This window comes from Scleropages formosus, chromosome 9 (assembly GCF_900964775.1).
Source record: "Scleropages formosus chromosome 9, fSclFor1.1, whole genome shotgun sequence".
Classification (NCBI taxonomy): Eukaryota; Metazoa; Chordata; class Actinopteri; order Osteoglossiformes; family Osteoglossidae; genus Scleropages; species Scleropages formosus.
In genome coordinates, this window is record NC_041814.1 from 2,554,704 (window position 1) to 2,581,762 (window position 27,059).

General features: G+C 41.4%; 2 protein-coding genes across 4 annotated transcripts; both read right to left on the reverse strand.

The window, feature by feature from the left end:
- Nucleotides 1-620: 620 nt before the first annotated feature.
- On the reverse strand, nucleotides 621-9,045 carry map2k2a (mitogen-activated protein kinase kinase 2a). The gene is made up of 11 exons (XM_018728096.2): nucleotides 8,616-9,045; nucleotides 7,292-7,502; nucleotides 5,980-6,126; nucleotides 5,492-5,569; nucleotides 3,438-3,489; nucleotides 2,394-2,518; nucleotides 2,084-2,297; nucleotides 1,918-1,982; nucleotides 1,770-1,831; nucleotides 1,516-1,561; nucleotides 621-1,039 (listed from the first exon to the last, which is right to left on the reverse strand). Exons 1-11 carry the CDS (start codon nucleotides 8,711-8,713, stop codon nucleotides 929-931), a joined length of 1,209 nt encoding a protein of 402 aa, XP_018583612.1. The 5' UTR covers nucleotides 8,714-9,045; the 3' UTR covers nucleotides 621-928.
- A 3,991-nt stretch (nucleotides 9,046-13,036) lies between these two features.
- pias4a (protein inhibitor of activated STAT, 4a) lies at nucleotides 13,037-26,396 on the reverse strand. Of its 3 annotated transcripts, none has more exons than XM_018728379.2 (11): nucleotides 26,329-26,396; nucleotides 24,682-25,063; nucleotides 24,015-24,099; nucleotides 23,784-23,825; nucleotides 23,393-23,483; nucleotides 22,461-22,589; nucleotides 20,473-20,578; nucleotides 20,076-20,149; nucleotides 19,653-19,813; nucleotides 18,004-18,152; nucleotides 13,037-16,381 (listed from the first exon to the last, which is right to left on the reverse strand). In XM_018728379.2, exons 1-11 carry the CDS (start codon nucleotides 26,353-26,355, stop codon nucleotides 16,125-16,127), a joined length of 1,503 nt encoding a protein of 500 aa, XP_018583895.1. In that variant the 5' UTR covers nucleotides 26,356-26,396; the 3' UTR covers nucleotides 13,037-16,124. The 3 variants fall into 3 exon arrangements, with proteins under 3 accessions (XP_018583895.1, XP_018583896.1, XP_018583897.1); XM_018728380.2 differs by lacking the exon at nucleotides 26,329-26,396 and adding an exon at nucleotides 26,098-26,310; XM_018728381.2 differs by lacking the exon at nucleotides 26,329-26,396 and adding an exon at nucleotides 25,166-26,069.
- Between the last annotated feature and the right edge of the window lie 663 nt (nucleotides 26,397-27,059).

Genomic DNA, 27,059 nt, shown 5'->3' on the forward strand with positions numbered 1-27,059 from the left:
AAATCAGGAGCCGTTGCTCCTCTCTGTTTCTGACAAAAACTACAAAAGCCAACAAATCCCTTTCTAGAGAACTATGGTTTTGATGTACCATGGCCTAGAGCTTCAAAAGGTACTCCAACAAAAAGGTTGGATGATTTGTCCACAACACAGAAGACACTCTTACACCATCAGAAAATGCCCGAAATCACGCTTCACAAAACCATTGCATTGACCAACAAGCTCAATATCCAACTGAGCTAAGCTAACACTTGAGCGAGAACTTCAGAACAAACAGAGACCATAAAAGTGGACATACTGGATATGCAGTGAAATGGAAAGAACCCAGAGAAACAGGCTTTAATCTCAAACGTGAACTTGTTTTCACGCGTTCACCTCAATCACGCATTGAGAAAATGGCTTTTGCAAGAAAAACTGAAGATGGCGCAATACTGTACCCTCCACACACTAACGTGAGCTCTCTCACACACACACTTTCATATATACATATAGTAACACAGTAATATAATGTCTGTGATAAATACATTTACTTTAACAGAAAATAAAAGCACTTAAAATATAAACACTGGCATTTGTGAGAAGATTTGAGAAGAAAAAAGGGGGGGAGGGAGGGGGGGAAAAAAAAAAAAAAAAAAATTCAGTGGTGACATGCTGTGCTCTATGATCATGATGAGCTGTTCTGAACAGCAAATTGTTTGGTTACCTTTTGAGGTATGGGGAAAGAGCACCAGTAAAGGGACCTGCTTTTGTTTGTAGCTTTGGAGAAAGCGGCGTTCCTTCACAAACAGCTCATATTCCCAGAGACACGTATGTATGCATGTTGGTTTGAATGTAACCGTTATAAGTGTGTGTGTGCGCGCGCACATGAGTGCACGCATGAGACAGCGCAGACATCTTGGCAGCGCAAGCGGACAGACAGGCAGACGCGTCTTTAGATGACACTGCGTGTGGGTGTACTGGGCTGGTTGAGACCCATGGTTTTGCACAGCCAGCCTGCAAAGTCCACCTCCTCCACTTCAGAGCGCTTGATAAACGTGTGGTTCTGAACACAAAAATACAACAACAAGCGTTAGATCAACAAATGGCCTAACTAAACTGTCTTGACAAAATGCTGCGTAAAGATTCCAGCTTTTGTTTTTTTTCCAGCAAAAGAAGCCGAAAGGCGAAGGAAACGTCCACCTGCCATTCAAAGCTTTCCATGTTTGCCATTCAGAAAGCAAGATTCCACAGCATCACAGCTGGCACATTTGTACCATTTCCTGAAATATCCCTTTTCTCTATAAGCTGCTCTTGATGAAAAGGAGTCGATGCAGCAAGATTTCTAATATTGCTAAGTAATATTAACAAGGAAAATCATCAACAAGATATGTTAATTCAAATATGAGAATTCAGCTGTTTGCTTCCCTAGACATGCCAGCAAGAAATTTAATCATTCAATTCTTTTCGGTGAACTTTTTCCCTGAAGAAAGCCACAAATCACAGTTCATGAGTGCATAGCATGAAGGCCTCAAATCTCACCATTAACATCTTCAGATCAGCTCTCTCTGCGGGGTTCTTGATGAGGCTAAGTAAAAGATTTGGAAAAGATACCTTTGAGTTGTCTGCAAACCACACGTAAGTGATCTTTACAGGAAACTTACTGAATAAGTTATGTATCACGCCTGAAATAGAAGTATTGAGCAAAATATTCACCACCGTAGCTTTTCAGCACTTTCTCGAAACACTCAAAAGTATAACGGTTCAGTGTCTCCCATTTTCATCTGAATGCTTACCATTTTGACACAAAGTCCTGGAAGTCAGAAGTGAAGATCCCATGTGGCAGTTTCGGAGGAGGCTAAAAAGAGTAAAGAGAAGCAGGAGGTGAGCGAAGATTGCCAAAAACCAGTCAGAGCCAACGAGGAGTGTTGAACATCCCCTGACCTCATTAACAATGTAGTCCAGCAGCTCAAATATAGCCATGGCTGGACGACTGTCCATCCCGTGTCCTAAGGGAAAAACGACCAGTAAGCCTTCTTAATGGACTCAATGAAGTTCCATTGACAGTGAAAAGAAAAAAAAAACCCACGTAGGACATTTTGAGGCTCACCACTGACGGGCCGTCCCGGAGGCCTGGGCCGTGGAGAGGTGCTGTGATGGTCCCTCTCTGCTCCATCCAGTATAGGCCGTCCAAAGATGGCCTCCAGCTCCTTGGCATCGGGAGGTGGGATGGGGAAGCGACCAACAGCCAGCTCCACCAGGGACAGACCCATGCTCCACACGTCCGACTGGACCGAGTAGTGCGTGCCCTGCAGTCTCTCCGGCTGTCAGAGCAAAAGGCGTGCGTCGGTCACTGCCAAGTGCGCGGGGCGGGGAGCACAGCCGCCGGTTGGGCCACAACGGGGGAGCGCCGGACTTACCGACATGTAGGAGCGGGTCCCCACAAAGGAGTTGGCCATAGAGTCGATGAGCTGGCCGCTCACACCAAAGTCGCACAGCTTGATCTCCCCACGCGAGTTCACCAGGATGTTGGATGGCTTGACATCTGCGTGGCAAGGCAGAGAGGCCACGTAAGGCGCTGCCCAGCACCACCTGCGCCTCCCCGTGGTGTGTAAACACTTTCCGTCCCCCTTCAGACCTCACAATTCGCGTTGAGAGTCAGAGCGGCAAAAAGGGTAAAACAAGCACCGTGGCACCAGCTCACACACTGTACATGATCATCACACCAGAGGGCCAGTCTCTACGGGGGCAAACAGTGGGCATCTGTACAACTCAACCATGCAGAAGGCTCACGGTTTCACCCCGCAGTGCCCCCCACGTTCCTGCCCACTTCTGTGTAGGGGGACGGGTAGGAAAAAGGCGCTGTGGCAGAGTGAGGCGGAGGAAAACGGAGGGGTTTCGAGGGCGCGGCAGCCATATAATCACATTCGAGAGCCTGTAATTACAGCCTGGGCTCCCAGACGGCTCTGCAGTCACTCGCTCCGCCAGTTGCCACAGCCCTCGGACTAACCCCTTCGGCACCGTGAGAGACCTGGGGTCCCGCACTACACCTCACCAGGCCCGCAGTACTCGGCAGTTAGCAGCCACACAGCCTTATCTGCCATCATTCCCTCTCTGCCAACACTGCTGACAACCAGGGTTCTTGAAACTGCCACTGAAAATATCAGACAGCACCAGGGTATTTTTATAAGCTATTAGTACTTTAACAAAAATGCTACCATCCACACAAATACGTTCTGCAAACCTCAAGAACTAGAATAGAAAAAATAAACACAGAACCATGTGCAAAAACTCCCAATGCCTTCGCCTTCTGTCTTTGTGCCTACGTAACATTTACCATCAACTTAAGGACAAAGTACTGCCGGCTGTACAGAAAGCGTGGTATCCCCAGGAGGAGAACAAAGTGAGCGAGACCCAGACACACACACACAGGAAATTTATAGCAAGAGTGTTGTCACATTTACCTCTGTGCATGATCTGGTGTTTCTCCCGCAGATAGGCGAGCCCCCTCAGTACCTATTGGGGAGCAAATAATAGCTGAGAGAAGGAACCCGAGTAAAAGGGATGAAGCGCTACCAAATGTTAGGGGAAAAAAAATCCAGTAAGCCAGTGTGGGGGAAATTGCTACACAGTCATTCTCCTTGCTGTTCCCTGGTGTGCAGAGAAGTCAAAGAGGAGGTACATGGAGGTGCCCTGGGAAGCCCCTGATCCTCTAGGCAAAGAGACACCTGCTGGCCAAAACCCAGCACTGCCAGATTAAGGCCCCAAAGGCTTTTCATTGCAGGTTGGAAATAGCCATTTGTTTCCCCTACAGTTTTTACTGTACTAAAATTGGTCATTATTTAAGAGCTGGGGACCTCTGGGGTAGCGTAACAGCTAGAGCAGTCACCCCTCACTCAAAGGGCCTGGGTCTGAATCCAGCCATTGCCGTAATAGCATTGAGCAAGGTACTAATGTTCAAAGTCCACAAGTATAAATGACCCAGCTGTATAACTGGGTACATCATTGTAAGCAGCTTACTGTGCAAACCAAGCAATGCAAGTCACTTGAATAAAATATGTTATTTCAGATGTCAAAAAAATAATCTTAAAACATACAAATAATCTTGTCTTGGCTTATATACTTAGTTTGCTCCCAAAGTTCCAAAGAATGGCAATGCTTTCATAATTTTTGGAAAAAGCTTTGGAAGAATGAGAAGCCATGGTATTGTACACTATTTAGAAACCAGTAATAGCAGCACACGTTACGGAAAACTTGCCGATATCAAATTAGCTATTTATCCTTTAAGTCTGCATGCAAGTTTTAAAGACTGTCTGGATTCTATGATCAACTGTTTTTTTCTGCAATTTTTTCTTTTAAAAAATTAAAAACTCTCCAACTTGCAAACCCAACTGGGAGCCTACCTGTTTGCAGCAACTCAACATTTCTTTTGTATCTCTAATGTCAATTTTACCAATAAAAGCTGAATAATACATACATGGTTTCACTTAATGGGTTAGGTTGTAAAAACAAGAAAGAGAAATTTTTGAAATTAGACCTACAAAGAGAACGGAGGTTAAAATAAACTGACAAAGTGGGAAATGTTAGAATCTTCAAAAGTTTACAATTCAAATGTTTATAACATGAGATGCCAGGGCGTATTTAGAGGACTGAACCAACAGGCAAGTCTAAAAAGCTTATTTTGGTAAACTGCAAAAAATCTACTGTAATCTTACTAACAAAAAGAGTACAATTATATTTTCAATTCACATTTCTTTGGAGAACAGGTAGTTCTTGAGGTCACAGACAAATCTCATAGGAGTATAGAAAACCTTAAAGACTTTCATTGCTCTGCAAACTGCTTGTTTGTTGTTAATGCAACATCTGTAATTTTTTTCAAAGACGCTGACAAACTGATTACGATGATTCAATTTATGATTTTTCCGACCTTAGTATGATGAGCCGGCAAGACATTCAGTAGAAACCGTACTTCAAATTTTTATTTTTTTTTTCCCAGGCAACCGATATGTGAAGCGATACTCTCTCGCGATGCTGGTCAGTGGCAGCGATCCGCATCTCCTATTCTGTCACGCAAAGGTGTGTATGAGGTGCATTAAATGCATTTTCGACTTACAATATTGGCTTATGATGGGTTTCGTGGATCGTAAATCGGGGATCACCTGTAAACACCTAACTAATTGGCACATAGCTGACTACTGAGGTGTCAAAAACAAAGCAAAGGTTACACAAGATGTGTGTTTTCCTGGAATTTACTGCAACCGACTGACTTAACATGAAATATTAATACATAACCATAACACTTTTTCGAGAAGCAAGTCTCCAGTGTGCAGCACCAGTTCAGAACGCGTATGTCTTCGCCTCCAAGCCACAACGGATGTTCTTTTTAGAGAGGAATGTGGAAGGATCTTACAACAATAGAAATACTAAGATCATGATGTACATACATTTTACCAGCACAAAAAATGCACAGAAGGGGGGGAATCTTCTCTCATGGGCTGAATTTTGGCCAGACACTCACAGCTATGCTGACTTTGCCTAGAATCTCTTCTGGGATCCTCTTAGCTTCTTTCAGCACTTGGTCCAGAGAGCCGCCATCCTGCAGAACACAGACACTGTAGTATGGACACCCACCGCAAAAACCATCATGCAGACACAGCTTCCCATGTAAAACAGCATTACCTATACGTGTGCATGAACCACATCGGTCACATCGCGTGACAAGGCTTGTGTTAAAATTAACCATCGAGATAAGACTAATTCTGAGGGGAAAAAAAAAAAGGCTTTTAGCCAAGATCAAAACACTCAGGTACTGTAGATCAAAAATATGTTCAAGGAAACAGATGAACAAGAAGTAAAACTAAACTGCTGCCACAGTAAAACAGAAGAAAACGCATAATAGAAACAGCAGTTTTTTTAACATCCAAAGTGTCAACACCACACAAAATCTTTGAAATCATCTGTGATAGGTCACACAAACTCCTAAAGCAACGTCTTCCACTTCCTCACCATGTGCTCCATGCAGATACTGATCTCGCCATCGCTGTAGAAGGCCCCGTAGAAGCCCACAATGTAGGGGGAGTTGCACTCATGCAGAACTTGCAGCTCACGGATGATCTGGTTCCGGATGGCCAGCTTGATCTCCAGGTGGATCAGCTATCAGTGTTTTAAGGACAAAAAAAAAAAAAAAAAAAAAAAAAAAAACACACACACACACACATAAACAATGTTGTAGGTAGGACACGCTGCACAAAGTACAACTATGGAAAAACGGGTGTTGTAGGGTTTTAAGGGTTGTCTCCGGGTAATCTGAAGTTTTCTGGTTTGATACTTACCCTGAATTGACACAGTAAGAATACCTAGCTATATAAATTGCTACATGAATGTAAAGTTGATTATCCAGCACTATATGTCACCTTAGACAAATTCTCTGACAACATTCAAGCCTAAACAGTGCAGGCTCAAAATAAAAGCCTTGGGATTAAGGACACTGTCAACCTTAAATATGAATTTTTTTATAAAAAAAAAAAAACTGATTTCTTTGATAATGCTTAACTTGCTTCCCTGATCAGAGTGACCAAGATGAAACACCAGCTGAAGGGAATCTGCTAAGCGCCCACACTTGTTCTTGGCATTTGTGAGCAGGAAACCCTCGCAGCATATAAAAACTGAAGATTCAGTGGTACACATAGGAAGACAAAAGCTGTTTTATAAAAAAGAACATAAAAATGGTTTGGCTGTTGCTACCACAGCCTTGCATGCATCAAAACTACATTTATACTGGTCTCCGTTAGAACTGCACCAGTTGAGTCATACATTACAACACTGGCAAAAAAAGGAAGAGACCGAGTTTGGAAAAAAAAATGCAAAACCACCGAGCAAGGATGACATAGGAGAAACGACAAACAGCAACAGCAGGTACCGTTCATCAGCCAAACATGGTAAAGCCGCAGCAATTATATACTGTATCTTATTACCAATGAATATAATTTAGCTTTGCTGCTTAAAAATGGAAATCACTGGGGCTAAAACTGCGAGAAAGAGCCAAATGTTCAAAGGCTGTGTGTTGGGGAACATTTCAAAAGCAAAATAAATTTATTTAAAAAAAAAAAAAAAAAAAAAAAAAACCCTTCACACCCACATGACAGGAAGATGTGAAAAAGTGTTCAGCTTTTAGAAACAGACACTTTACCTCTCAGTTCTGTCAATTTGCCAACTTCACATTTGCCACAGTTCGTTCAGCACGCAACGAGCGAAACCTGCAACTCAGGGTGGGCTTTGTGCGAATGTGGACATCTCCTTGTTGATGGGGTCCACTCACCTTCCTGGCCATGACCAGTCCGGTGGGTCTGTGACGGACCTTGTTCACCACGCCACCGTTGCCGGCGCCCAGCTCGCAGATGCGGTGGAAGTCGTCGTCCTTCAGCTCCCCCACCTTGGCCTTTTGAGTGAGGAAGGCCTCCAAACGCTTCCTCTGCTGCTCGTCCAGGTCCATCTCACCGAGCTTCTTCTGAAGCGCCTCCAGGTTGGCCCTGAATGGCAGCAACCAGCAAAAACAATGTATGCTACTTAGAAACAGTAACAGTTACCTTCCAGTAACACCATTCTGACAGCGGGTATGAATGTCATCATCGCCCTCAAAGCAGCGTAGTGGTTAGAGCTGCTGCCTTAGTTTGAACCCAAAGGTTGCAGGTTCAAGCCATACCTTTACCTGTAGTAGTCTTGAGCAAGGTACCTACCCTAAATTACTCCAGTAAAATTACCCAGCTGTATAAACGGGTAAATAATTGTAACTTTTAACATCGTACATCGCTTTGGAGAAAAGCGTCAGCTAAATAAATAAATATAAATCCAACTCTGTGTCCTGGAGAGGTTGAACTTCAGGAAAAATTCACGTGTAAAATAACAACACAGAGAACACCGCATTATTATTCACCAGGCAGACAGCCCTTCCCCCCAAACAAGAGAATGCCCACTGATGACGTCATGGGTTAAGGACCCTGCATTACTACTACTAGTAGTATTACTTTTATTCATACACCTTTGTCCAGCACGTCTTACACTGTTCGATAACCAGCTTCACCGCGATTTACCCCATGATGATCATGTGTACGGGATGGTATTAGCAAACTTTTCCGGCTGAAAACGTCACGTAAAGAGAAAGAAGAAAACTGAGCATGTCATGCCATGGTAGTGGTGCAGAGGCAGGAAATGTGAACTGACTATAACAGACAGTGATAGGAACCTTAGGCTTAAGTTGCTGGTTCGAGGCCCACTGACTTCCTGCTTCGTAGTCACTAGTAGTATATAATGCCCCTGAGGGCAGTAGAGAAGTGGAACTGAACTACGTACCCAGCCAGGGGTCTGGACCGCACACCCGTGACCCGGCACTGCTGGGTGGGCAGCGGCAGCCAAGTCACTACTGACGTGCAGTCTGTACTAGTAGTAGCTAGTAACCACTGCACACAACTCATTCCACTTCTGCACTATATACTGTATATTTATACACACAGAGGCAGACACACACAGTTCACTCCGCGCACTCAGTCAGTGCTATTTATAAATTTATGAGCGTTTATTATCATGTGTCTTGCTGTGCCGCACACAGAGAGAGGCGACGGTGGTATTCAGTACTCAGTACTCACTCGGACGCCGTGTCCGCGGGGGCGCCCACCGCCTGTCCTTCCGCGGTGGCGGCTGTGTTCATGGGCTGCAGCGGCGGCGGTCTCCTTTTCGGGGCCATGTCCGTTCGCCGGGAGTGGGACTGGCTCGCTGTCGTCTAGTAGTATTTTTTAGGAAACCGGCGGGAAAACGCGTCGAGTGTCGGCTGAAGAGAGTCCCGCGCGCGCGCCCGTTGTCGTTCTGTCACTGCGAGCGCGAGCGGACGCTGCGCCACATGCCGGGACTCCACGAAGCTGCGCGCGCAATCCCGCACGCGGGGCTCCTTCACAGGCGATGCGCACGGCTGCGCGAGGGAAGCCGCTGAGCGCTGGCGCGTGCCGCGCGCATCGCTTCACTTCAGCCGCCGCGTCCGGTGCGTTTCTCCAGCGGCCCCCCCCTCTCTGCCGCCCGCCCGCCCGCCCGCCCGCGCTGGCACCTTCGGCGAAGGAGAAGGCGCAGCCTCACTTTCAGACGGCCGCTCCCGCAGAAAAGAGTCTGCGGGCTGCACCTGGCACCGTGTCCGGGACGAGGCCGCAGCGCTGCAAATCGCGCACGTACGGACCGTGTAGGTCCAGTACTAATTCAGCTCGGCATCCGGTTCAGGAAGCCGCGACTGTGCAGCGAGCACTTCGAAAACTCGCGAGATCACGCCGTGTGATCTTTCGGAGGCCGGAAACGGGGGGATAGATTTAGAAAAGGCTTCGTGGGAGAGTTGTTCCTCAAGGAAGAGCATAGGCGAAAGCTTGAGGAGATCGGTCTTCTTCTTTTTTTTTTTTTTTAAAAAAACTTGTTCTGCTTATATTTCGGGGACAAGGTGATAACGAATGTGGTCTATCATGCCTTTTCCAGTTGTTAGCGTCAGTGAAGTGGCGTTTGGACTTTGGTTAAATGCCGGGTGTTCAAATTTACGAACACAGCATGGCCAGGCTGACAGTGACTGTGCGTACTTCGGAGTGTTCGTAACAACATCATTTCACAATCAATTCAGTTCTACTAATACAACAGGCGTCTTTCGACTTTTCCACGGTTTTATAAAAAACGTGACGCTATAATGAATAAAAGCTGTACTATAGGACGTCTTATTTATTCCATTTTTACACCAGCTTCTGTTTTCCAGAACAGCCTCGAACTTGGCATAGGGGTAAACAGATTATCAGTTGGTCAAAGGACTTCTATGTCATCTTTTATTAACTTGGAAGAACACGTACAACATTTCTCAGTGTATATCTACTTTCAGCTTGCTTTATTATCTATACAGTCAATAATGTGAATTATTGATACAATCAATCTATATGAAGGCAAAGGTCGGAGGTTCTCGGTTCTGGGTCTGTTGTGGTGGAATGACCTTCCCCTGACACTCAGAACTTTGGAACCTCTGTCTGTTTTCAAGATGGTTCTGAAAACTCACCTTTTCCAGACCCACTTTGCCCAAGAGCTCTTCAGATCATTTAGGTGTAACTGTTCATGCATCGGAGGGGGTGCGGTGGCGCAGTGGGTTGGACCGCAGTCCTGCTCTCCGGTGGGTCTGGGGTTCAAGTCCCGCTTGGGGTGCCTTGCGGCGGACTGGCGTCCCGTCCTGGGTGTGTCCCCTTCCCCCTCCGGCCTTACGCCCTGTGTTGCCGGGTAGGCTCCGGTTCCCCGTGACCCCGTACGGGACAAGCGGTTCTGAAAATGTGTGTGTGTGTGTGTTCATGCATCGTAACTCCATAAGCATCCCCAGATACAACCTTTATTCAGCCACTACTCTGGCATTGTACTTGTTCATTTGTGTATCTTCTAATATTTAAAAAAAAAAAAAAATTGGTGCGAGGGTATCGGGATTTGTCTATCCTGTATTTTTTATGCACCTACCTGAACGATGAACCTCAGTGCAACAAGTGGTAGGTAACAAACTAGGTTTGCTTGAGACTTTCATGTCTGCAGCTTTGTCTCCTCTTAATGTAATGCAAAAATTGTACTTTTGCTGAGATGTACATCACTTTGGACAAAAGCATCTGCTAAATGAATAAATGTAAATGTAAATCTGTACAATTATCTATACAGTAATGGTAATTGATAACTTATTTAAAAATATACAAACATTTCAAGTAGGATTCAAGTCTTTCTATATTCCGTGGGGCCACGTTAGATTGTCATCGGTCCACTTTGAAAGGTACTTGGGATGAATAAACTAGAAATATTTAAAGCAGGGTTGTACTGTTTTATCCACTTTGTGCATAAAAAATAAACAGACTGAAATTCTGTGAAGGCAGAGAGATGGGATGAAATACTCCATCATCCAGAGTTAAGAATCTCATCCTGTATTTGACCATGTTTCATTCTTATTATTTTACTGAAGTAATGTCACTCTATTTCAGTAGGATTTTGTACATATACCATGAGCATATACTATAGTGAATCAAATCCAGCAAAAGAAAACACACCAAAAAGTATATCCTCAATGCTACAGAAAGCACACACAGTACTTTCCGTATACCTGTTACCTCCTCCGAATTGCCCTATTTTTGGAAAGTGTCAGATTGGTGTATTTTTAAGGTAGTTATTCTTACTAGTCTGCTAGCTTGTATATTGGTGCAGTATTTCCTTGAAAAAACACTTTTTATAATCTGTTGTAATGTTTGATTTTCAGTTAAAATGCATTCCTTATGATGCATCTGCAGGGTTAAAGTGTCTTCAAGAGAGACGTGATCATAAATAATGAGTATGCATCTTTTAACGTAAAGTGGGATGCCTATAATACATTTTTCATATTGATCAATTCAAATGAGGGCCAGTTTTGCATGTTTCATAATTCAAATGATGGGTTTCTGTAAATGCAGCTCTGTTTTAATTGGCTAACAAGAATTTGGTAACCTTTTGGAAAGTGATAATACACAGTACCAATGGTGCTGGCACATTTGAGCTTTTCCGGAACATTGTGAGAATGTGGGTTGTGCTGATGGGCACTTTACATCTCCCACACTGTAAGGTCTTCACTGTACAGCATTTCATACAAATTCCCATGTTATCCAACCACCCATGGTTACGAAAGATGCACTAAGTGCACATTGTCCTCCCTTCATTAACTTATGTGTATAGCTAAATGCAAGTTTAATTATATTACATGGTACTGATGGCAATAAAAATCATTATGTGATCTTTCCTGGAAAAGGTTTTCCATGAAGGAAGGACTAGCTAACTTCGGGTGGGCTGGTTTCTTGCTGGCTTTAATTCCCACTGGTAGCGCTAGTCTGTCACGTAAAATGGAAATGGCAATTTTCTGAAAACTATCTTTGCAATCTTCAAAAACTGTTAAAAGTACAAAAATGTTGATAAGGTTTTAAATTTGCAAAAATCCTTGCCTTATGGTTACCAAGATTTTGTCCGCAATGTCGGGACAAGCAGTTTCAGATAGTGTGTGTGTGTTTTATCTGAGGCAAACAAACAGTATTTGGAAAGGGAATACAGCATAGTTTATTAAAAATACTACAAAAGAAATATGAAAGTGGCTACTTGTGAACAGTATTACAGATATACATTTAAAATAAACTTGTTGGAAAAATATATATTTACATGTTCCAAAATATCTCAGTATATTTTACTATTTTTTACTCTGTATTTCACTTGTATTCAAAGAGGATCTGATCATGAGGAATTAATTTTTACCTTGTACTCTTGATGTAAGGTGAATATTTCTTAGGTATCACTCAAGTTTTTTTTTTTAGGTGCATCCTTTGCCAAGTCTGGTTTCTTAGCATTTCTGTGTAAATTGCTTTGGACAGTTACAAGCAATTCAAAAGAACTTTGTACATTTGCTTTACATATCAATTTATAATGCATCCTTATATTCATTTTCTCAATTGCCTTGTGCTAGAAAAAGGAAAAAGACAATGTTAAGGTTTTTTTTTTTTTAAATTTATTTTACATGTAAATAACAGGTTTTAGCATTTAAAAAGGTGGCATTTACCATTATGATAAACGTAAAATTTGTCATTTTAAGCAGACAGTACAATGACAGCTGCATCCTCCAGCTACAGTGCTTTATCCAGAATGAACTTCATGCTGCCTAATTCAGAGGTATCGGCTCAAACCTGAGCCCGATTACTCATGACTGCCTATGGGAACAAGTGGAGTCAAATCAGTTTGATAAAATATTATTTATTAATTTTGTTGCTTTTAATATGAACATATAAAAAGACACTTAACACACAAAACATTTTACATGAGGAACTGCAAGCCACTGCCCATGCCACCAATATAAGCTTCACAATATGGGATTTAGACGGGCCAGTCTTCTCCCTCGGATCTTGAACCTCATCCTAATTTAAACTAAGCTAGGTTCTTATATGTGTGTGTGTGTGTATGTGTGTGTATATATATATATATATATATATATATATATATATATATATATATATATATATATATATATATATATATATATATATATGTGTGTATTAAAAAAAACTACCTGTATCAGTTCTTATTTGGACTATGAAATAAGATCATGGATATGAATTTCTTGTGCTGTGGTAGTCTGTCATTATGCAACTTTTAGAAGTTAGTTTAATCAAATGTTTTTTTTTTTTCTTCCCCTTTTTATCATACTAAAAACCATGGATACTCTCTGTCACACAGGCTTAGAAGAAGATGGATTTCTATATTTTAGGTTATTAATTTTGATTATTTTCTTTACCTGTAGTAACTCATAGGTCACATATATTTTATTAGCTACTAGTGAGATTAGTGCAAGATGCAACCTACGAAACAGATGGATAATTCTTAAAAATACATGGTAATCTGTAAAGTCCCTGTTCGTTTAAGTCAAATATTAGCACTAACGCGAGAGCCACACACTTAGGATTGAATAGTTAAAAAAACTACATAAAGAAATAGAATACAATAGATTGTTTCTATCGCTTATGTGATGGCGCATTAGCAAGGACTCTGAATATTATCCTTGATAAATAACAGTATGCAGCCCCACTTGCAGATAGTGTAATGCAATGACAGGGATCAGATTAGGAGATACACAATATGACACTCTCCTTTATAATATTAAACTGTATATCTAGTTTCAGCTTAACTTACAGGCTTAGTTGTGTGGTGAGAGGTCAGGCAGCTTGGCCATTCTACTGCTCACCTCACTGCTACAAGGAATTAATCGGTGAAAAGAAAAACCAAATTTTTTAACAAATTAATTGCAAAAAATTTAAAACAAAGCCCAAACTAATGAACACAGCTATCAGCAGTTGTGAGTACAACACATAAAAGTAAAGTTCCACTTTATCGTGCCACTTATTTCCAGAGACAGATATCCACAGCCGTAGTGGGAAGATGGTTCACTTCCACTGCACCCAAGTTTGATCCAATTGAAAACATAATGACACTGAAAAGGAAATATGTCAAACTAAACACTTAGTGACACACACCTAATGGCTGGATTGTATAGGTCTGTTTAAAGGGGCTTAAAGAACCATCAGCATTACAAACCTTTCCATGACAGCCTCTAGTTTTAGATTCAAAACGCGAGAAACCTAATGACAACGGTGACATTTTCCATCGCTTAAGGACAGTGCTATGTAGACTTCCTAATGCAAAACAACACAAACCAAATATGTCTGAACAGTTCTCGAACAACTGAGAGGAAAACAATAAGGATGTTTGCTCCCTTATACATATTGACAAAAGTCCAGGACAGAACTGAACTGAGCATGCACCACTGTTTTTTCACCTCAATATCAGCCTCTAGCTGTCAACAACACACACACATACAAACCCCACTGCCCAAAGCATCTTGGATCTGGTGTTGGGTCCATTATAGCTAGTTGCTCTAGCTTCAAACACAAAATGCCCCACCGTAAGATGCCATCGCAACCTTTTCCAGTTCCATGGCACGCATTCTCGGCAAAAAAGCCAAATACTATATATTATCTGTTTGACAGTGTAGCAACATTTAAACTTAAATTGGCAAAAGACAAAAACAAATCTGATCAACACAGGCCCTAAGGTTATTTATGTACAACTGTTCTGTCAAGCTAGAACTTGTAATGTTCTGATTTTTTCATCAATGAAAATGACTGTGAGGAATTAACACATTGTGATGCTCCTTGTATTAACTTTTAAGCTAATGGACAGAAATTTCTGTGGATTTTATTGAGAACCTATATGTTGTTGCGGAAGTAATTGTCTCTGACAACGAATGCACAGAATGGAATATGCGCTCTACTTCCTCCTACCTTCTATAGGGCTAAAATTTCCCAGAATTAAAAAGATGCAGCTTTAGTCAAACTCCAATATTCCTGCACACGTTAAAAAAAAGAATAAATAACTTAAATCCTTGGAGAAATAACTTCATAAATGCTCATAACATATATATTCACTGCCAAAATTACTCCATTAGTTACCAAATGGTTTTTTTTTTTTTTTTAAAAAAGAAAAAACTACTAGGATTTTTAAATTTAAGAACACTGCTCTTCTGCTGATGAATGTAATCAGAACATTGAACAAGAACTGAACGTACATTAACTGTTAATTGTGTGTGCGGGAATTAGTCCATTTTTTCCCATTACTCCCAATACACCATGGCTGGGAAAATACCCACTGCTGAAGCACATGACCTCAGAATGGCAGGAACAGACAGACTTCAACCTCGCAAGGCACCATCCTGCTGAGCACCAACTACTCAATGACTGGTAACTGTCACAGTAACACAGCAATGTACCTGCACTGCACACATCTGGATGGAAGTTCAACACCCTATTATTAAGCTTCTCTGCTGAGAAACATTCCACCATTAAGGAAGTAAATTATGACGAAAATCAAGAAATTAAGACATTTCCTCTCCTGTGTCTCTCCTGCTTCTTTAATGTGTTTTCTTCCCATCAAGTTTTGCATTTACTGAGGTAGGTTGTCCGTGTTAAGGAAGAAAAATGGAGGGGGAAAACAAGTCTCCGATTTTCACATCAGTCACTGATATAAATGAAACAGTGACCTTTTAGATCCCATGCAATTATAGACCTCATTTTTTCAAGAAGTATAATAAAGCTGAAACTAAAAGACGAAGCCAGAGGTTGTATTTGCATCCTGTCAGTAACTTACTGTTCTTGAGGTTCAATGCTGATTCTGAGGTTCAAAAAAAAAAAAAAAAAAGAGTCCTTCCTCAAGCACCTTTCCTGTACTGTTGCATGTCTTTCAAAAATTACCACCAGGTGACAGCAACACAAACAAGAGTATGGCTCTTAGAGCAGGAGTACAGGCTATACAAAGAGAGAGAGAGAGGCAAATAAGAGGTGGGGGGAGAAATTACTCATGTCCAACTTCAGTTAGAGGAAGGAACTGGTGTATAATGACAGGGTGCGAGGGACAGCAGCGCAGGGGGTAGCTCTGTTTTTGCAGTGCTATAGTGAGGCAGCCTAAACCCTCCAGAGGCCGACACTGTGTGTGTTTGTGTTTTGCGTGCGTAGAAGGACAGCTCTACCCCAAACCCACCCTCAGTTTGTAGGTCCAGGCAGTCAGTATGCAGTGACTAAGTCCTTGTCATAATCATAGCGACCCCTTTTTGGAGGTCGCCTTTCTGGGCTGTCGTCTGTGTCCTCACTGTCCTCCGCTGTCCCACCTCCCTCTTCCTCCTCCGAGGAAGAGTCCAGGGTGAGGTCTACCACTACTCCTCCACCAGCTCCTGTCGGGGCAGTGGAACCACCCAAACCCAACTTCCCCGTCTGGCTCGTGCTGCTGGGTGCTGGGGAGTGGCCGTTCATCTCTGCGGAGCCTGGGGAGAATCAGGCATATTCATGTTAAAAAGCATTGTTCAAAAGCCATAGAAAAACAGGGCTCATTACACTCAACCATAACTGCTATTACAGTTGGTCCCCAACTTCCAAACTTGAGTAACAAACTTTTCACTGATGCAAACTTTTGAAATGTACTTATTCAAAAAGATATTTTTCACATACCACTTCAAATCACACCAACAGATAAATGTGTGCCTTAAGTTTTTCAAAAGAGCAGAAGTTAAGCAAAGAAAGGCTGTTGCTCGATCCTTCTGTTCTGAGCCCATTAGTAAAGTGCTGCCTCTTCATCATACTCCACCTCCATGCAACGCCTCTGTCTCCGAGTTGATTGCAATTTTCCGTGCTTAAAGGTATATAGTATACTACTGATACTGTGTTTTGTTTTTTTAAAGGTTCTTATAACAAAAAAAACCAACATAGGCCTGACACTCTCAAAATATCTGATACAAGCAGTCATGCCGTTTTTTAAGGGATTAATGGACCTTGACATACAGTCATCATCATCATCATCCAGTACAGGGGATTGGAAACAATTGTCACATTAGCTTTCTCTTTACTCATTTAACTGATGATTTTCTCTAAATCAATTTACAGTTAAACTACCAACAATTATTACCCATTTATACAGCTGGGTGATTTTACTGGACCAATTTAGGTTAAGTACCTCGCTCAAGGGTACTACAGCTGGATGTGGGATTCAAACCTACAACAACTGGATTTAGGTCCAAACGCAGCAGCTCTAGGTACTATGCTACCAGCTGCTGGTTTCCTATTTGTATATTTTCCAGAACATTAATAAGTACTACTAAACTTTCCGCACAAAAAAGGAATAATAAAAATGTTGGATGACAATAGTAGAAAATTATTAAATGAGTTGCCCTTGCCCAGTGATGTGCTCTAATGGCAGTAAATTCAAAGATGAAATATGATTTTCTGCTCATACATTTAAAAACCTGTAAAACGGCTAATCTGCCATTGTAATAGGAAAAACTGTCTACAGTTACTTTTCGTGCCATAATTTGGCCCGTGTATCTGCTCATCATAAGCATCACAAAGCTGAAACATTCCCTTTTACATTTATTCATTTAACAGATGCTTTTCTCCAAAGTGATGTACAACTCAGAGAACAATACAACAACTGGAACAACCGGTAGGGCCACCATTCAGAAACCATTACAATCGTACAGAGAGCGCAAAATCTAAGTAAAAATCCTGGACCCCTGAGAAGTAGGGAAAAAGAGACTCATTGACTCATGAGTCATGTCTTTTTCCAATATCAAGATAGATTTATGTTTTGAGAAAACCCAGCCTACTTCAACAGTTCTGGAGTGCAGAGGACACAAATAATTTCTGCCTTCTTCATCTGCCAAAGAACTGAGGGGCTTTCATTCTTGAAGAACTGTCCAACATTATACCCAGTTTCAGAGATTCTATCACAGCAGTTCAACAAGGACTAAAACTGTACTAAAGGGAGGTCTTGCTATTTACTGTATTATCTACTTGATATTCATATATTGTTTACTTCCACTGTTTTATGAACCTGCTGTACATAAAGGATACAGAATTAATGTCACAGTTTCCCAGTGGACCCCTGGCTTACACATGTCCAGCATGTGGTACTCAGGTGTGTTACTGCGCTCCCTTTCTCGCTCCTTCTCCTTCTCATCTCGGATTGGTCTCCAGGAACCATCGGTCAAGTACTCTATTTCTTCCACGTCCTCAGTCTCCTTGAGGATTTCAGATAGAAGCCTGGAACGTAGACAAAGTGGGTAAAGGTCCGATAGATTAATTCTTACGACCCATCAGGAAGTTTCAGTCTGGAATCATTCAAACTCTATGGAACCCCAAGTACCTGTCACAGTTATTTTCCTAAAAATCGCTTTAGAGGCTGCGTTGCCCCACTGGACTAAATATCCTGCCTAGACTATATGTACCCATACGAATACATGTAACATTACATGACAATGCAGTTTACATTTTTTCGTGCTGCATTTTTTTTCCCCCCCAACTTTGCCATGTACAGACACCCCTTGACTTAAGCAAATAGACCGTTCAACTCCTTACAGAAGTCAAAATTTACGTATGTCGGATTCCCCTCCATTACAGCAAAGCCTTCTCATTTCCTTTGCATTTGTTGCGAACACAGGTATAAAAAAATATACAATATAATTGTCCAGTAAATGTCAGACATATTAAATACTGTAATAAAACATAGGCCTAGTCAATGAATTTTTACATTTCTATAAAGCGTGACCCTATTAGGACAAGCGGGATGGAAGATAGATGGATGGATGGATTTCTATAAAGCATACTTTTAAATACACTACTGCATAGGGTACATGTACGCTATTGTACTGTGCATGGTTACCTTCTATCTAGTAGTATGCTGGCACACAAAAGGGTGCTGTTGCATAATTGATCATTTCTCCATCTCAGTTATTGTACCTTGACATTTCTTCGTTATTGTTTTCATGCTAGCTGTTCTTTTCACGTGCTCCTTTATACGTGCAGCATCATTCGCAGTCGATACGGCTAAACCTGGCTCACATGCTATAGACGATAATACTTCATCCACCTTCATACTTTCTTATTATTTTCAATTTCATCTCCAAATCAATTGCTGTACACTTGCAAGATGGATCTCATTTTCCTTCAAGCGCATGTTTACCACCAGGCATTGTGACTAATGAAAAGGGTAAAGAAAAAAAAAAAAGGCACTATACTAACGAGAGGAGATACGGTGAAGGCTCAAAACTTGCAAGAACTGGGAAGATGCAGCTTCCTGCCTTGTCTGATTACGCCGACTTGCGAGTAACGCATTTCACATGTTTTCCGTAAAATAAAAGTGCTATTTGTAAATAATGTGTATGCCGGAATTTTTTTTTTTTTTTTACAGAAATTCGGATTTACATAACTTGAATTTACATAAGTAGAAGTTTGTCTGTATATCACTAGGATTAACAGCTTCAAGAAAATTAATAAAACGTGTTTGATCGTGGCACCTTCTTCAGATTCTTTACTTTAACACCATATACAGTACAACTTAACTTTTGAAGAGGAATCTGCTCCAGAAACACATCAAGGCCACAATCCTTATACCATTTAAAGCCACTAGAAATTTCTCTTCAGCTAAAGTTGACAAGCAACATGCAACCAAACTGAAACGAATCCAAAGGATTTGCAGAAAAGAATTTCTGAAATTCATGGAAAAAAAGAAAAAAAGGTACTTTAAACAGAATGTAAGATTACCCATCAATAGTAAGCAGATCAAAAGGAGCTGGACTGTCGCACACAGGACATGTCCATGTGGGCTTCTTCTCATTCATCTGCAGGAAGAACACCGCATCGAAGCACTGCAGATGGGCGCAGGTCAAGACCCGACACGGAACATTGAGCCGCATCTTCACCAGCTAGGTGGAGGGGAAAAAAAACCAACAGATTAAAACATTAACTGGAAGAAAAAAAAAACTACTTTATGAGGACAAGGCTTAATTCAATGAGACTGAAATACTGGTGTGGTTAACTGAGGGTGCAAGAAAAGCTGTGGACCACACCAATGAGACTTAACAACATATACACTGGAGGTGAGATCATATCACTAATGAAGAAAAATGTTACAGTTGGCCATCTCATCACAAATATAAAAAAAGAGTGTACAGAACCATTACATACTGGGCAGATTAGTGAGACTCGCAGCCCTGTGGTTGCAATTTCACTTTCTGGGTCAAAACGTAGCTTGTCTTGAACTTGAAAGACAAAAATAGCATTTCATTATGGCGGATCACCCTCTGTATCAACACAAAACTAGACCAGTACTTCTCCTTTCTCCAATCTACTTCTTTCACATACAGCACATAATATAGAGCTGTTCCAACAACAGCAAAGAAGTGCAACTATAAACACACATCTCTAAATTAACTGAATAACTTCCAATAAATTCCAATTATTTAAATATTTTAAAGACAATTACCATGTAACTTTTGAACTTACTAATGAAGTTCATCGCACTCATAACTGTTGTTAACCATTGTTTTTTAAGTGTGTGTGAGTATATGGAGGCTATACTCACTACGTTCACGGCAGCGCTCTGGGCTCTCCACTGAGCAATGCTTGAGTTTGTTGAAGAGATCTGCTGACGTAAAGACCCTCACAATGTACACTGCCACACAGTAGCGCTAAACACACCAAGAGAAAAAGAAGAGCAAGGTTAAGTACCACTGTCAACGCTGAACTCATAACTGGAGGGGTAGCAAAAGTGTGGCATTTAAAATGTATTAAATTAGAACAAAGGTAACTGGCAGAATGAAATTGGGCACCTTCAAAATAAGACATTGCATTATTACAATGTATCTCATAATTACACTTATTAATTAAAAGTCCTTTTCTCCAACAAAACTCCATTTCACCAGCAGGAGACCCACAGATGCAGGCACACAATTCTCAAAGTGCAGTCAGCTTGTCTGATGTCCTGTTTAAACCAGCAGACACTACATGGGTAGTTACATTTAGAATTGGTAGTCAAATGGGGGGAAGGGAATCTCAGTCATAATACACAACCCAAAAGGTTACATAAAACCATAATATAATACAACAACATGGTTGGTATTAACCAAGTTCCTGAACTTATCTGTACTGTGCTGGTAACATTCCAAGAATTTTTCCATTCCTACTGTTTCTAATGAACAAACGATAAATTTAAAGGCTTCGAAGGAGTTTTGTGCATGATGAAGTTTCTGCACTTCCACTTATGGAAGACCTTGGGTTAGGAAACAATAGCCCAACACCAAGGAGGGAAAAAAAAAAAAAAAAAACAGTGGTGGGCGGAGAAGCTGTCCTCTCTCTCAGGCCATATGGTGGTTTTAAAATGTTAAACGTTACACGTGGACAGAAGTTCTTCCTCCCTGAACTCATTAAAGCCAGTATTGAGACAAATTTTTTGAAATCTGTCTCATCTAAAGAAGAATTGCATCATAATATAGGATTACGAGTGTATGGCCACCACAGCAGGTACACATCCATTCAACACAACAGGAGCTCCCAACACTGGTTTCTACCATCCCATGTGTCTTGACTTCTGTTCATATTGTTGTATCCTGTTACAGGTTAATGAAAGCACATCAGTTAAAAAGCACAACAGCACACACAGGGAACTGATAGTTTTTCATCTTTTTTTTTTTTTTTAATAAAAAATACTGTATGCCATCCCCTCACTTTTCAAATAAATGGAACCAGATGTGCTAGTAAATTTAAAGTCATATTCATTAACATCTTTATAATAAAGACATCCCTTAATGTATCTGCTTGTAAGGTTCTGTAAAATCCTCAGATAGGTCTATAAAAACTTTGTACTTTGTACTCTTTCTGAAACATTAAAAACAGTTTAAAATGAAAATTGAAACATTTGCACAACTTCTTATTCAATTCCAATTGCTGAATGATACATCACATAAGTAGATCCCAATAATTGCAAGATTCTGGACTTTTTTTTAATTATATGCACAATTAGAAACTTAATTCAGACATACCTTGATCTATTACAGGTTAAGGATCTAAAAATCTTGAACTATAATAATAAATAAAAATGCTCTGCAATTTAACTTATTTAAATAAAAATACCTTCTTAAAAACGCGTATTCAATGTGGATTATTGACCAGTTCTTCCCATAACTCATCTGCCTTTGAGCAACATATGAAATGTTCCATATCTTGTTGTCAATCATCAATAACCACAAACACCAGAAATGAGTAGTAAATACTGTGGAATTTAGCTGAATTAGACAATCCCACAGTCCTGATTTAGTGCATTTTCAACTATCAGTTGGTCAAATAGCAGCTCATTTTTGCTCAAAACAATGAGAAATTTTAGAAAACAGATACACACACAGTCTGAAAGTGGAGAAAATTGAATTACAATTAAAAATAAAACTGGAAAAGTATCTTTGAAAATTCGTAACTGGATTTTGATAAGAATGGCCAGTGTATAGTGATTTTTTTATATCCTTGCAACATTATACAGAATACAGGTGATGACATGAGTTGCACACCAACTCTATGTACCTTTCCAAAGTTGCCCCAGGTGACAGTGATGCGGTTGGTAGCAGTGGAGAGGTGTAACCAGGGTGTGATGTTAACAGGACGACAGGGCCGACGGGGCTCCACACCAGGTTTGTTGGAAGGGTAGTAACCCTGAACAGAGCAAATAAAAGGAAAAGCTTTCAGTTACAATTACTCAACACTGTATTTTGTTAAATCTAGTAGACTGCCTCATTGTATAAATGTGAAATACATACGTATGTATATTTTAACGGAGCTTTTATTCATTTTGTTTCTTTGTTCTTTCTGCTGCTGGTTTCTCAGGGTTGCCACACTGAATTTCATTGTATTGTATACAATGACAATAAAGTATCTCAATCAGTGCCTCCCAAACCTGGTCCTAATATAGCCTTAAATATGTTGTTTACGTGTTAAGTATCCATTAGGCATAAGAAGCAGCATTCAGGAACACAGAAAATAAATCTCCACATTTGTCACAGATTAACTGATTTTGTGAATTATGTTTTTAATACATTTCTGAAGGAAAAAAGTAATATATATATATATATATATATACACACACACACACACACACACACACACAAAAAATTGTTTTCACCACATGGGTACTCTCCAAGAAATAATTATACTGAATTTCCAAATCATGCTATGACTTTAACTTAAATTGTCCAATTCATTTAATCAACTGTCTAACCAAGGGCAAAATCTGAGCTCAGTATGAACAAAAACCTGCAAAAAAAAAAAAAAAGAAGGGATATGTCATGACCAGGTTTGTGAGGCACCATGTAATCTACCTTACTTAGTTGCACAGTAAATTCTATCATAAGTTATTATTATGCAGTAATTCAGCATACATGCTCAAATTTTTTGCCAAGTTTGAGTTTCAGCCACATAATTTCTTCAAGACACACTTACAGCACTGAATTTGTACTTACTGGCACATGACAGTAGGACTGATTTACTTTGACTGCAATATTTGGGGGATACTGGTCCTCCTGAACACCAACAGGGTCTGTGTAGCAAATTCTGGAAAAGATTACCATATCACTAAGGGCACAGAGCACAGGAACACTGCATGGGACAAACATGGCTCACCAAACAAACCAAATAAAAAATTACTGTGCTGCTACTTAATTATGTAAAACAATGCAGCAAAAGTTAAAAAAAAAAAAAAAAGCAAAGCCTTATAGAAGAGCTAATATACAACACAGATTTGTAGACTGAACGTATCAGACAACTAATGTTAGCTCATTGTTGACCTGATAAATATGCAACACTGCAACAGATGTCTCTCATTGCTCCAAGCACATCATGTTGCTGGCTCACCTTAGAACCACCTGGACTGACTTTGTTCCTGGACGAAGCTCACTGGACAAACAAGAGAAATCTGGTCATTTAAAGCTTAGTGCAGATGCGCCATTATTCCCTTGGGGCAATTTGCTCAATGTTTAAACGACAAATGTAATAAACTAGACCTATTCAAACAATAATCCTTTAGATACACAAGGACTAATCTTAAGCAGTTCCTAATAAGGCCAGATCCTAACTGTAACTCACCTGGAATTTCTGATCAGTTCTGCCTGGCTTGGGGTTAATTCAAACGTGCATGGACTGTCCTGTAGCTTCTCACAGTTCTGTGCAACTACAGGGGCAGGGTGACAAAAACAACAGAGCTTGTAAACCTAAACCAACCACATCACCTTTTCAAAAAACTCACAAGGAACAGAAAAAGGAATCAGAATTATATACTGGAAGTCCTTCACATGGAAAACACATCTTTAGGACTAAACAATACATATTCGCTGATTTACAAAACATAACGCCATACATTTGTGACACAGTCCAAACTGAATTAAGCATTTCTAGAAATACGCCTACAGTTGAGATAACTTGTGCACAATAGTATCAGATCCATTCATAATGTTTGTAGTGACTCAACATCCTCTTAAACCTGAAACAAGGAGCATAATTATATCACAACCATAAACATTCTAAGCGGGACAACTGGTAGCATAGTGTTATAGAGCTACTGCCCTTGGACCCAAAGGTTGCAGGTTCAAACCCCACCTGCAGCTATAGGACCCATGAGGAAGGTACTTACTGTAAATTCACTCACCTATGTAAATGGGTAAATAATTGTAAGCAGTTTAACATTGCAAGTCTCTCCTAGAGAAAAGTGTCAGCTAAAAGAGTAAATGTAAATAAGTGATAACCAATAACTCACTTAATTCAGTAGGGGGAACCAGTGTCTCCAGGGTCTGGTAGAACGGCAGCGAGATTAGTTTTACTTCAGACACAGGGGTGGGAGATGGCTTCGGCACACCGTTGAGGTAGTCCGTGCCATGCCCGTTAGTAGCAGGTGAGGCACTACGAGTGGACTGAGTCACTGGGACCACGTCGGGCCGGCGTGCAGGGAGCCAGCCTGCGGCCTTAGGAAAGCGGGACTCGTAGAGCTGGCGGACATTCTTGAGCAGCTCCGGGCTGTATTCAGTCTGTACAAGCCTGAGGGCTCGTCCTACGAGGTCCTGCTTCAGGCCACTCTTACTGCGCCCCATGGAAGCCAACAGCGTCTGCAGGTCAGACACCCTGAAGCTCTTCACCATGTTCTAACGGAGAGGCCAAAGTGGAGTTTTACAAAAAGGATGGAAGAAAAAGAGGCAGAGTTTCTTTCATAAATAACTGACAGAAAACAACAACAGGTGAATTACCGTATTTCATCTATTACGACATAAGGCAACTCCAGTGATAAGAGAGACTAACAATCCCTTTCAATTGCTAGCTTGTTAACATGATGATTTGACTGTGCAAAATATTAAAATATTAAAAGCAGCTTGCAGCAAACAGAGTGAAGAGTTACAGACTCATATTTTTCTGTGATATTATCAGTGTGGACATATATTCTGTATTATACTGTATGTCTCAGAGCCTACAGGAAGTGCTGGAGGAGCAGACAACAGCAGCCAGTACATGCTGAATTTTGTTATAGCAACAGCAGGAGAAACTGTCAATGTCAATAACAATAAACTATGAAAATATATTTAAAAAAAAAAAAAACAACTATCACTACATGGTGCACAGAGTGAGTAGATAATCCACTGAAGTCAGTTAAAAAAACAGACCGTCTCGTTTGGTGAATATGAGTAACTACCAATGATCACAATGATCACAGTTCTCTTGGCAACTGCACAGTCAATCAATAATAGCGCAGTTAAATTCTTTTTTTTTAATCACTTGAACGGTGACATTGCCACCCCTGTCCGTCATGAAACATGTCACGCAGGGACATCTTTCGGCGCGGAGCCCCATTGTTCAGCTGTCCGCGTGGTTTCCCGATAAACACGCAGTAATGGCCGCGATCCGGCGGTTACCGGGGGCCCTGGCCGCGGCTGTTAACGGACTGCCAGCTGCCCCGAGGAGCCCAACGGACGGCGGCGCGAGCGGACTGGGCTCTGCGAACCCTCTCCCCTCACAGAACGAACACGTCCATGTCTGTGTGTCACTGAGTCAGTGAGTGAGTGAGTATCAGCCACCGAGCGAGAGCGCTATACGGCACGCTGCCTCGTTCATTTAATCCAGTGTTTACATGCTAACATGTTAGCTAGCTCACGCGGCGAGTTTCGCGCCGACTCCCTGCGCTCACTGTTTTTATTTATGGTCCCATCATTCATTTCCCACAGCACCCCCCTCGCCCAGCAGCGGCACGTCTTGACAGCCCCGGCTACTCCGTTTCTTCCTGAGCGCTCGTTTTTATTAACAAACTTTGGAGGCGCAAAGTCCATCCGCCCCCCCCTCCTCTTCGTTCCCCACAATATCCTAGCGTGACCCCCCCCCTCAGACCCGCTGTCTCCGCGCAGGACGGAGTTCGACTTGCCATCGCTTCCACTAGCTCGGCCGCCATCTTCGCTCAGCAGCCCCGCGAGAGCCAAAGCTGAAACGGAGCTCCTCACCAATCACAGCATACAGGAGGTCACGTGTCCACGGTTCCGTCCGACCAATCAACGCTGGCCTGCGTTTTACGTCATAAGATGGATAGCGTTTGTGTGAAAGGAAAGAGAGCGAGCGCGTTAAAAATGCGGCGCTTGTCGAAAACGAGTATCGTTTGCCTTCTCTGCTCTCCGATAAGATGCCGCGCGCGGATTGCGCAACCAAAAACCTCTCAGCAAAAAGGGCAACTGAAACTGAAACCAAAGCATAACACAATCTTTCTTTTTTTTTTTTTTTTTTTTTTGACGAAAAAGTAAAACCGCCTTAAAGTGGCACGTTAACGAGTCAGGTGTTGGGAACAGTAGGCTATTACGATTATTATGAATTTATGAATAGTTCTCGGTGGAGTTACACAAAAAGATTGGAGGACACACTTGCCTGGTTGTCTGAGCCTGAGGGACCTCGGAGCAGCTTGTTACGTGTAACACATTTTCCTCACTCAGTGTGCTTCAAATCGGTTTCTGTAGGAGAAATATGTAGGACTGCCAATGATCCCAACATGAAATAAATTAAATGACATTGCAACCCCTTATTTACTGACATATTTGTACTAACCTATGTACAGTGTTAGGTAATCAGTGTTTATCCATTTATGCAGTGGGGTATTCTTGCTGCATC